This window comes from Rhinatrema bivittatum, chromosome 1, assembly GCF_901001135.1.
Source record: "Rhinatrema bivittatum chromosome 1, aRhiBiv1.1, whole genome shotgun sequence".
NCBI classification, from domain to species: Eukaryota; Metazoa; Chordata; class Amphibia; order Gymnophiona; family Rhinatrematidae; genus Rhinatrema; species Rhinatrema bivittatum.
In genome coordinates, this window is record NC_042615.1 from 310,999,454 (window position 1) to 311,011,323 (window position 11,870).

At 44.9% G+C, this 11,870-nt stretch overlaps 1 protein-coding gene across 1 annotated transcript in view; it reads left to right on the forward strand.

The window, feature by feature from the left end:
- The window catches only part of LOC115089262 (alcohol dehydrogenase 1A-like), a 50,282-nt gene extending 42,117 nt beyond the window's left edge, over nt 1-8,165 (forward strand). The window contains exon 9 of the mRNA XM_029597391.1: nt 7,299-8,165. Within this exon, the coding sequence (XP_029453251.1) occupies nt 7,299-7,323 (25 nt within the window). The 3' untranslated portion in view covers nt 7,324-8,165. The remainder of the gene's footprint in view (nt 1-7,298) is intronic.
- The last annotated feature ends 3,705 nt before the right edge of the window (nt 8,166-11,870 follow it).

The window sequence follows — 11,870 nt, forward strand, 5'->3', positions numbered from 1 at the left end:
TGTCTTAATCATGAGATTACTGAGTTGGAAGTCACCCAGGCCATTAAAGATTTGAAAATCGGAAAATCTCCTGGCATCAATGGTTTTGCTGCAATTTTTTAATAAAAAATTGACAGCAGTAATTTCCCATCCTTTGGTTGCAGCCTTTAACAGCTTATTAGGGGCCAGCAAAATAATTGAGCATGAAAACCAGGCCGGCATCACAATACTAGCTAAACCAGAAGGGATAACACTCAATGCGGGTCCTATAGACCCATCTCTTTAATCAATTTAGATTTAAAGCTCCTCACAAAAATTTTAGCGACTCTTCTTTCCCAGATAGCATCCTTGTTAATCCACCCTGACCAGACGGGCTTTGTGCCTGGTCGTTTAGCAGCAGACAATGTGAGGAGGGTGGGTGATATCATTTGGCATGCAAAGCAGACGCAGTTATCAATGGTACTGCTTACGGTGGACACTGAAAAGGCATTTGATTTGGTCCATTGGGAATATTTATTTGCAGTATTAAATAAAATGGGTTTGGGGGCAACTTTCTAACCTGGATTAAGAAGCTTTACTCCTCTCCCAGTGCCTGCATTAAGGTGAATGGGGGATATTCTAAAGCATTTGGGATCGAACGGGGAACCAGACAGGGGTGTCTCTTATCCCTGTTACTTTTTGCCTTATATCTAGAACCTCTAGCCATGAAAGTCCATGGGGCCACATGGATAAAAGGGGTCTCAGTAGGAGAACATGAATATAAGCTCACGATGTTTGCGGACAACATCTTATTTACTATAGCACATCCTGTCAGCTCCCTAGGACCGTTGATGGAGGAGTTTAAAACTTTCAGTACAGACTCTGGTTACCAATTAAACATGGACAAGTCCAAATTGTTGAATGTCACCCTCTCAGAAGACCACTAATCAAAAAGACGTTCCCCTTTAAAATAGTACATTCCGCTTTAAAATATCTGGGGGTAAAACTAAGTTCTAACCTGGCAGATCTATTTAAGATCAATTATGAGGGACTTTGGGAGAAAGTCCTTGTAGACATTCAAATATGGGACTGCATCGATCTGTCTTGCTTAGGCAGAATTGCCACTGTTAAAATGAATATTCTCCCCAGACTGGGATATTTATTTCAGACCCTGCCTATTGATACCTTCCTTGACCATTCAGAGGTGGCAACGGAGGCTCTTTCAGTTCATCTGGAAGCGACGTCCCCCTCGAGTTAATCGGAATGTCTTATTTTTACCTAGGGAGAGAGGAGGTCTGGGTGTTCCATGCCTCCTGTGGTATTTATTTTTTTTTATTTATTTAGAGCCTTTCTATACCGGCATTCGTGATTAAAAATCACATCATGCCGGTTTACATATAACAGGGGGTGTGAACACAGAAATGGAACATTAACAAGTGCAAAGAGTTTGTAAAGTTACATTACAACAAGGTTCATATAACTGGGTATAGAATTAGAGTAAGATAACTGAGCAGTTAGGATTAACTATTTACATTATATTGTGCAGTCTCTTATGAGATAAAGGCTTGCTTAATTAGCCAAGTCTTAAGCCTTTTTCTGAAAGTAGGTAGGCATGGTTCTTGTCTCAGATCCGGGGGAATAGAGTTCCATAGTGAAGGCTCGTTCTCTGAAAGTTAAATGGTGAGTGGTTTTGGTTTGGGGAACGAGGAGTGATCCTTTGTAGGCTTCTCTGATGGGTCTGGTGGATGTGTATCGTCTAAGTGGGATTTGTAGATTAAGCATAGCATGGTGATGGATAGCTTTATAGATGATAGTGATAGATTTGTGGATAATTCTAAAGTGTATTGGCAGCCAGTGTAAGTTCTTAAGAGTGGGAGAGATGTGATCTCTTCTCCTGGTGTTAGTCAGAATTCTTGCAGCAGAGTTCTGGAGCATCTGAAGGGGTTTAATGGATGCGGAAGGGAGACCAAGTAAGATAGAATTTCAATAGTCTATCTTAGAAAAGATAACTGCTTGGAGGACTGTTCTGAAGTCTCGCACGTGAAGGAGGGGTTTGATTCTTTTCAGAACCTGTAGTTTATAGAAGCCGTCTTTTGTAGTTTGTTTGATGAAGGATTTTAAGTTAAGACGGTTGTCGATAATTATTCCTAAGTCCCTTGTTTGAGTAGTAAGTGGGTTGGTTGGAGGACATGGAGAGGGGTTACTATTTTCTGGTGAGATAATAAGAAGTTCCGTCTTAGCCGTTTTTAATATCATATTTAGACTAGTGAGAAGGAGATTGATTTCTTAAAGGCAGATTTCCCAAAATTCCAGAGTTTTGGTGATGGTTTCTTTGATGGGGATCAAGATCTGCACATCGTCGGCGTATAGGAAGTGCGTTAGTTTCAAATGGGTTAGCAGTTGGCGAAGCGGAAGAGGGTATATATTAAAGAGCGTAGGGGAAAGGGAGGAGCCCTGGGGAACTCCTAAAGATGAAGTATAGCGGGAGGATTCTTTATTATGGATTTTGACCTTATAGCCTCTATTGCTGAGGAATGTATTGAACCATGATAGTGCAGTTCCTGTAATTCCTATGTTTGCCAGTTGATTGAGGAGGATGGAGTGGTTAACGGTATCAAATGCGGCCGAAAGATCTAAGAGAATAAGTAGCAAGGATTGGCCTTTGTCAAGACCCATGATGATATGGTCTGTCAGGGATATGAGTAGAGTTTCCGTGCTGAAAGCTTTGCGGAATCCATATTGGGAGGGGTATAGTATTTTGTTATCTTCAATGTAGTTGGAGAGTTGAGTGTTGACCAGCTTTTCCATGATCTTGGCAATAAATGGAAGATTGGAAATCGGGCGGAAGTTGTTGGGGTCTTTGGGGTCTAGATTAGGTTTCTTTAAGAGCGGTTTTAGAGAAGCTAGTTTAAGGTCATCTGGAAATAGTCCCTGGGATAAAGAGCAGTTGATGATATCTGCCAGTGTTTTGGAAATTGTTTCCGGTATTAGAAGGAGGAGCTTTGTAGGTATTTGGTCGAAGGGGTGGGAGGAAGGTTTCATTTTCTTAAGTAACACAAGGATCTCAGAGGCTGTGATGGGTTTGAATGATTCAAAGGAGGTTCCTTTGTTTAGTATCTGCCGAGCATTAGTGAGAGAAGAGTTACTGGGGGTCAATTGCTTTAGCAGGTTAGATATTTTGTCTTGGAAGAAAGTAGCCAATTCCTCAGCTTTGGATTGAGCTAGGTCTACAGGGATATCTGGAGTGTTGATGTGTGTCAGGTTAGCTACGTAAGCGAAAAGAGCTTTTGCGTCAAATACAAGTAATGGATCTTGCTAGCATAGTAATCCCTTTTAGATCTTAGGGTGGAGTTCCTGTATTGATGGAGAGCTAGTTTGTAGGCAGCTAAGGTGCTGGGGCAGGGGGCCTTACGCCATTTGCTTTCTTTCTGCCTTAGGCTCTGTTTGAGTTTACAAAGGTTGCTAGTGAACCACGGTTGTCTTTTTGTTGGGTTCGGGTTTAGTTTTTTTGTTGAAAGAGGACATAGTTTGTTTGCTACTTCCTCCGTGATATTGCTCCAGGAGAGGATAGCTGAGTTAGGGTCAGAGAGGTTAATGTGAGGAAGCTCTGAAGCAAGCTGGTTACTGAGGTCGTCAGAAGAGCAGGGTCTTCTGTAGAGAAATGAGGATTTCGATGGGAGATTTTTCCTGAATTGTGTTAGAGTGAAAGTGGCGGTAATTAGGGAGTGATCTGACCATGGGACTGGAGTGCAAGAAGGGGGGGAGGTGTAATTGATCCCTGCATTTACAAAGATGAGGTCCAAGGTGTGGCCAGTTTTATGGGTGGGCTTGTTGACGATCTGCTTAAAGCCCATGGCTGTGAGAACAGTAAGTAAAGCCTCGCAATTGGTGGTGAGCGTAGGGTTGTCGACATGTAAATTAAAATCTCCTAAAATTATAGCCGGGGATTCCAAATTCAAGTGCATTGTAATTGTTTCTACAATGGGGGAGGCATCTGAATCCAGGAGGCCCGGAGGGGCATAGATGAGTAAGACTTGGAGTTGGGCTGTTTTGAAAAGTCCTATTTCTAGTTTAGAATCCGATTTTGCTGAGAGTTGGGTAAATTTCAGATCTTTTTTGGCTGCCAAAAGAATGCCCCTCCCCTTTTTTTTGAGACGAGGAAGGGAGAAGAAATCATAGAGGTGGGTGGGGAGTTGATTTATTATTGCAATCTCCGTTGGTTTGAGCCAGGTTTCCGTTTTGGCACATATGTCTGGATTGGAGTCTAAGAGATAGTCATTGAGAATTAGGGATTTTTTTGTGAGAGATTGTGCATTGAATAGCGTAAGGGAGAATAGTGTTAGGCCTAGTAATTGGGTAAGAGGTGAAATCATAATTGGGATGAGGGCTGTGTAGTTGCGAGATCTGTGTAGCATAGTGGTTTTTCCTGTGGTGAGGAGGTTGTGTTGAAGAATCGGGATCGGAAATCTCGGTGTCATTCTTAACTGTTGTATTAGAGATGATAGGTTGAGGGTTTGAGTGAGTTAGATGATTGCATAGAAAAGGTTTAATGAATGCTGGAATGGCTGACTACTGCTGGATCACGCTGGGTGAATGCTGGAGGGATGAATGCTGAGGCGGATGATTGCAGGTCACGCTGGGTGAGTGCTGGAAGGATGAATGCTGAGAAGGATGATTGCAGATCACGCTGGGTGAGTGCTGGAGGGATGAATGCTGAGAAGGATGATTGCAGGTCACGCTGGGTGAGTGCTGGAAGGATGAATGCTGATCACGCTGGAGGTACTTGAGCAAGCTTAGGAGTGTAGAGATGTGGGGACTGGCGAGGTTGTCTGGGAGATTGTGAGGGGGATAAGCTGATTTGAAGGAAAGTGGTTAGATTGATTGTCTGCAGAGATCTGGAGTAAGAGGGATAAGGAGAAAGGCGAGGTCCAAAATGCGAGTAGCGTTGTGAGCCCTGGGTCCTGGGGTCACAAAGGGGCGCACTAAGGGGCAGGCCCCTTAGGCCGCGCGATGCCGTCCGGGAGCGCGTAAATTTAAAGGGCTTCCCTCTGCGCCCTGATTGGCCGGGTGCTTTTCTGGGGGAGTGTTTATCACTCACCGCGAGGTTTGCTTCCTGCGTTTCAGTTCTGTTTTCTCGCGTCTTTTCTCAGGTCTCCGGGCTGAGCTAGCCTCCTCTGCACGGCTCCCCGTATTATGCAGCATCTCAATTGCGCACTGTTATCAACTGGCAGAACCAGGGGCCCAATAAATGCTGGGTGCCATTTTTTGTTGTAAGGCCTGATTCTCCACACACAGGTGGATTTTAAAAGAGTTACGCGCGTAACCCTTAAAAAAAAAAAAAAAAAACCCTGCGCGCACCGAGCCTATTTTGCATAGGCTTGGCGGCGAGCGGAAGCCCCAGGACGCGCGTATGTCCCGGGGCTTGCAAAAAGGGGCGGGGCGTGGGTGGTCCGGGGGGAGTGGTGTGGTCTGAGCCTCCAGGCACAGCGGCCATTTGCTGCTGTGCCCGGGATTGCGGGCCGGCCATTGGCTGGCGCGCGTAACTTCTTCAACAAAGGTAAGGGGGGGTTCTAGGTAGGGCTGGGGGGCGGGTTCGGTAGGGGAAGGGAGGGGAAGGTGCGGAGGGAATGGAGGCGGGCTGCGCGGCTCTGTGTGCACAAGTTGCGCAATTGTGCACCCCCTTGCACGCACCGACCCTGGATTTTATAACATGTGCGCGGCTGCATGCGCATGTTATAAAATCGGGCGTAGATTTGTTCGCACAGGGTTGCGCGAACAAATCTGCGCCTACGCGCAGGTTTTAAAATCTGCCCCACAGTGTCATAACCTGTCCATGCAGAGGATTGGTTATCTGCATGGAAGTTAATGCTTCCCTTAGTGTCTGCCTCTGGGTGCAATCTAGGTTAGAATCCTGTACATATAAAACAGTCTCTCAGTCTGAGCTTTACAAGGTATCAGTCTATGATGAAAGCAAGTGGGCATATCTACTGCGGAAAACACACAGGTACTCACTGGAGGTAGGGTCACTGGGGTTCTGGAAACAAGGCACAGTTTTCACTGAAAGTGGAAACAGTGGAGCAAGGCGCCATAGCAGAATGGTGCTGGGAACACTTCCTGTTTCCCAACCTCCTCCTATTGATACTTGGACCAGTCCACTCCTTTGGGGCATGTCCTTGCTTTGGATAATGAGCTCATGTTGCCTGGGATCCTGGGTCCCTGGGTCCCTACAGAGTTACTGTGTTAGCCCCCTCTTAGGCAATTCCTAGTTCAAGCCTCACTGGTAACCAGTCCTGCCAATATTATAGTAGATGCTCTCTCCAGTGTAGGTAATGCATTTTATGTTGGGTTTGCTGCTTCAAATGGTGTTTCTCCCATCAATTAAAAGTATCTCTAATTTCTTTCTTCCAAACATTTCCCAATAAACAAGAGAAATCCAGCTCTCCCCTTTCAAATCTCCTAACAAGGATATCCTAACTATGGACCAGGTTCATTAAGGCTTTTCTCCCATTTTGTGTCTATGGGAAAAACCCTTAGTGAATCAGGTACTATAATCAGATAAACTCCAATTTCCCAACATAGACGCAATACATTTGAATTTTTGAGCAGGGCAGAGAATAAAAAAAGAGACTACATTTTTCGGTTAATATGGGGGAATGACCCTTCAAATGTAGGACCTGTTGATCAGCCTATTCCCTCCCCCTCTCGCTCACGTCTGTCCAGAGTTCTCACATTCTTCCCCATATTTCGTGCCCTGATTTTCTTATGTCCCTTTTCCTCACTTTCCCATGTTCCCCCTTCTCCGTCTGTCTGTCTCCACCTCCATATTTCCTTCCTCAGGCCACTATAGGCAGAGCAGCAGTGTGACAACACAGTGAAAGAGCATGCTCGTGGGCCCCATGGCTTCTGTTCCTTCGCCCCATTGGAGCATTTCCTGTTTAGGAAGGAAGCACGTGCCAGTGGGGAGGAGATGCAGTCACAGGCACCTGGAGCTGTAGTCGTTCTGCAGGTAGATGTGGTCCAGGTGTGAAATGAAGTAGCAGGTCCTGCACTCGCTCTGAGACTTCTCTTCAACAGCCCCCCCCCCCCCCCCCCAAAAAAAAAAAAGCTCCATCAGTCATTAGTTAAGCCTCCTCTTTTCAGGAGGGCCAAAGTGGGTTGGAGAAACACTGTACCACTCCATTTAAAACTCTGGTGTTTACATCTTCCTTTAAGCATACAATTATGTGCAAAGTAGCAATAACTGTAATATTTGCTTGAAATGTAAGAATACTAGCTATTAGATATATTACGCTGTTTAAATTCATGTTTAACATGTTAATATTCCTTTTCTTCCTCTAAAGTATTCGCTGTATCCTGATGTTTTGAGGTCCTTGCTGATGGAAAGTTCTTGGACTCTCATCGACTGCAGATGCATCTCGTCTAGAGTCTATTTTACGATAATGCGGTCCATTTGGAATATAAACAGATGTTTGACGTGCGTTGTGGTTAAGTCACTTACTTCATCTTGCAAACACATGCAGGGTCTATCTCTAACACAGGAAATGCTAGTTATGTGAATTAAGAAATTCAGTGCAAATTTTTTCAACTGATCACGGTTTCTCTTGATACATACAGTCAGTCTTTGAATGCTTCTCAGTACTTCCTTCTAATTTATGTCTCTGGAAAATTACTTACCTGTACCTTATCTTGTGTAGAGGCGTACAACAAGAAATTAAAATCTGCATAGGTTTTTTTTTTTATGACTCTTCCCAAATTTCCCAGCAGAGTCTGTCTTGTTTTTGAATGCTGTTTACCTATTTCTGGGCCATAAACATTCGACTGTAGAAGCTGGTACCAGGCCTATCTACTGGTACCAGCTTCTACCAGTGTGTATGGTAATAGCCCTCACTCTCCCACTACTAAAGATCCTCGGTGCTTGTCCTTTGCTTCTTGAATTCCAATGCTGATTTTTCTCACAGTCTCCCACAGCGGCGTATCTACTCTTGGGTGAAAGCAGATGCCCAAATTTGTATTCGTGACTTTAGGAAGATGGAGGATGATAATTATGAATTAAAGCAAACATTTCCTCCCCCTCCCCCCCCCCCATTCCAGAAAAGTCTAATGAAATTGTTTAAATTAAATTCTAATTTCATATGTATTCATTTAAAATATTGAAAATACAAATAATCTGATATCTGAATTGAAAATAAACTTTGTTTCTATCATTGTTCTGTTGTTTTTTTCTTCCTTATCATAGTATGCTCCCTCCCCCTCTCTTCCAGTTGTCTTCCCTCCATTTCTTTCCTCCCTCCCCCTTTCCACTATTTCAGTCATTCTCCTTCTCCCCCATCTCCTCTCTGCCCTCTCTCTCTTCCAATAGCTCGTTTTCCCTGACACCTCTTCCTGTCTGCGGCCCAGAGTCCCCCTTTCCCCCTTCAGCCATAGAAGAAGCAGGCCCAGCTGTGGCTGCAGACAGGGAGCTGCTGCAAGCCAGCAAGGAGGGGCAGCATGGAAGCACAGAGGTTGATATTAAAGATACCCTTTGGTGTTAGGTGGACAAAGTATGGCAATGCAGCTGGATAAAAAGAGGCAGTGGAGAGTGGGGGGAGCATTTCAGGGACATGGTTAAAAACGCATCTGATACTTGGTGGTAGCCAGATAACGGTTATCTGGCTAGCTGTGGTCCACATCTCGAACACCTCCATCTCCTACACAGTACAGCTGAGAGGATTTTGGTAGGAGCCAAAGCAGTTGATCACATAAGGCCTATCCTAAGTCAGTAATGCTGGCTCCCAGTTGAAAGCAGGGTTCAATTCCAGAATGCTCTGCTTTGTCTTCAGATGCACAAACAATTTCGCCCCCACCTACTCTCCCATGTTCTGCCCTCCTACACTCCCGCAGGGAGAAATATGTTCCTCCCAATTGGCCCTTCTCTCCCCTTTCTGGCTTCTTCCGGGTTAACTTGCACTAGACTTCAATCATTCGTTCAGTTGCTCTGCGCCTGAACTATGGAAGAAGATACCAGTATCATTACTCTCAAGAGACTGCCTATCTCATCAGCCAGGCCTTTCCCTAAATAACATCTTAAACTGCCATAAAACTGTAACAGCTGTGAACTGACAGCGTGTGAGAAAACTACCCTGCTCTAGGCAGGCGATTTATAAATCTGGAAAGGGGTGGGAGGGAGCCAGATTTAAAAAAAAAAAAAAAAAGGGGGGGGGGGGGGAGAAGGAGGAAGGTCTGATCTGCAGGCCCTGCAACACTGATTTTAGCCACATCGGAGGGGTTTAGGGGATGGAGATTTGGCCTGGCAGAGCCGTTTAATATTTGACAGGGAGGGGGGGATCAGGCCACAGGCCCACACACAACTCTTTTTTTTTTTTTTTTATTACAATGATACTTAACCAGATCTCTTTTAAAGGTTAAGTGGTGCGTTTTCCAGCCACACGGTGCTGGATAACCTTAGACCTGTTCTGATAAAGTTTTCCTGCTAACTTAATTAGATATAACTGAAAATCACCTAAGTTAGCTGGATAATTTAGGGATGCCCGGAGCACCTATTTTAACCCGGCTAGATTTTAACCAGATAATTGCTTACCTAGCCGGATAAGGTAATATCCGGCTAGCAACTCCAATATTCAAAAGGTTGCTGTTAAACAGGCTAGCTTGTGAGTTATCCAACTCGGTGGCTTAGAATTTTGACTCCCGCTATTTCTAGTTTATTTGAATAATATTTCATGTCTTTCCTGAGAAAAGGTCAATGATTTAAAGGCGTGTGGCTTTATTTTGGATAACTAGTTTTTGCTCATAAAATAATACGTTTTTAATAGGGAGTCTAAATGCAAAGGTTTGCACAAACCTTTTAGTCCTCTCAAACCCAGCCAGTTTTCATGCATAACCTTACCCGTATATGCTGCGTTTGAAGATTGAATTATTAAACACTGCGCATCTATACATACACTTTGTGTCTGAGAGAGAGTGTGTGTGCGTGTCTTTCTGATGGACAGACACTCTTGCTCTCAGTGTGTAAGTTTGTGTGTCTGTGAAAAAGTGTCTGAGAAAGAGAGTGTGTGTGTCAGTGTATACGTGCAGTAAAGTTCTGCAATCTAAACATCTGTTTGTGCGACTGAGTATGTGTGTGTGATTGTATCTGACACTAACTGGCAGTGTGGTTGTCTTGTTAATTGCACTTGTTCAAGAGCTGCTTGGATGACCAGATTAGAAATCCAGGATATATACTGTATCTGTAAGAGATATAAGCAAATTTGGAGGGGGGGGGGGGGGGGTGTCCAAACGATTTGCATGGATGGAACCGGGACAGCTCTGTTTGCTCACTGCTGGTCTAGAGTGTGCTCCACTTCTTAGTTATTTAGGAAAAATGTGAAATTTATTTTGGCGATATTTGGGCTTAATGCTGCCAGGTTCCAAAGTCAACTTGGCATGCTTTTGGGGGGCTGTTGATACATGCTCTGCAGAGAAAGGGCATGGGGGGGGGGGGAGAGTCAGATACCCTGTGAGCTGGTGTTGCAAAAATCCCTCGGGCTGATATTTTCTTGCATTCCGTGCTTGCAACACAGTACAACATTTTGCATATAAAAGATCAGCAGGGCAGGACCAAACATGGCTTGCAGGCAGATTCCACGGTAAACAGAAGCTAATAAAATGTGTTTTCAAGTGCCACCTAAAAAGTAGTAAAATCAGCTCTAGACTGGTAATTTATTCCACCCACAGGGCAAAGCACAAGAGAAAACACAATTATGAGCTGCAGAAAACTTAATAAAGTTTAAAGAAGGAACTTGTAAGCCTTTCACCTTGAGAATGCAGCAACTGGCTGAAATATGAGTAAGGCATTCTCCAAGCTAGGCAGGGCTCGTGGGGTGAAGGACCTTGTATTTTAAGGTCATAGTCTTACATTTTGCCTGTGCAGCCATGGATAACCCTCTGGATAGCTGTCAATAAAGTAGCAGTCTAAAGGCCATGTTCTGTACCAATTGTAAATGTGTGTGCTTTTATATGGTGAACCTATGTACATGGCATTACATTCTGGGCTGTCAGTTTTTTCCTTTTCATTTATTATTCAGTCTTATCTGGCATGCTTTTCGGTTTGTCCTTATATCATTCAGCCATTTTTACAACCCTCTGCTTTAAAGCCGCAACTCACATTTTTACATGTATTGGAATATAATTCTCTAACAGGGTATGGGGTAGATTTTCAAAGGGTTATGCGCATAATATACGCACGTAACCCTTTAAAATCCCCCTGCGCGCGCCGAGCCTATTTTGCATAGGCTCGGCGGCACGCACAAGCATGGCCCCGGGACACGCGTATGTCCCGGGGCTTTGAAGAAGGAGCGGGGGTGGGGGAGGAGGTCGGTCCGGGGGCGTTCCCGAGTCCTCCGGCACAGCAGCTGTGCTGGGGGATGGCACGCCAGCAGCTGGCCGGCGCCCACAAGATAAGCCTGCCAGAGGCAGGCGTTTCTCCGTGAAATAAGGTGGGGGGGGGCCTTTAGGTAGGGCTGGGGGGTGGGTTAGATAGAGGAAGGGAGGGAAATGTGGGGGAAGCAGAAAAAAAGTTCCCTCCGAGGCCGCTCCGAAATGGAGCGGCCTCGGAGGGAAGGGGAAAGCCATCGGGGCTCCCCTAGGGCTCGGTGTGCACAAGTGTGCACCCCCTTGTGTGCGCCGACCCCGGATTTTATAACATGAGCGCGCAGCAGCGCGCTCATGTTATAAAATTGGGTGTACATTTGTGTGCGCCAGGTAACGTGCACAAATGTACCCCGTGCGCCGAACCGAAAATCTGCCCCTATGTGTACTCCGTAATATCCACTATCTGTCGCTGTCCATTTTGTTTTATATGCTAAATATTGTGATTTTGATCTAATTTTTAGATATCTACAGAATTGTTTAGTCTTAATCCTTCCCTTTCGGACTTC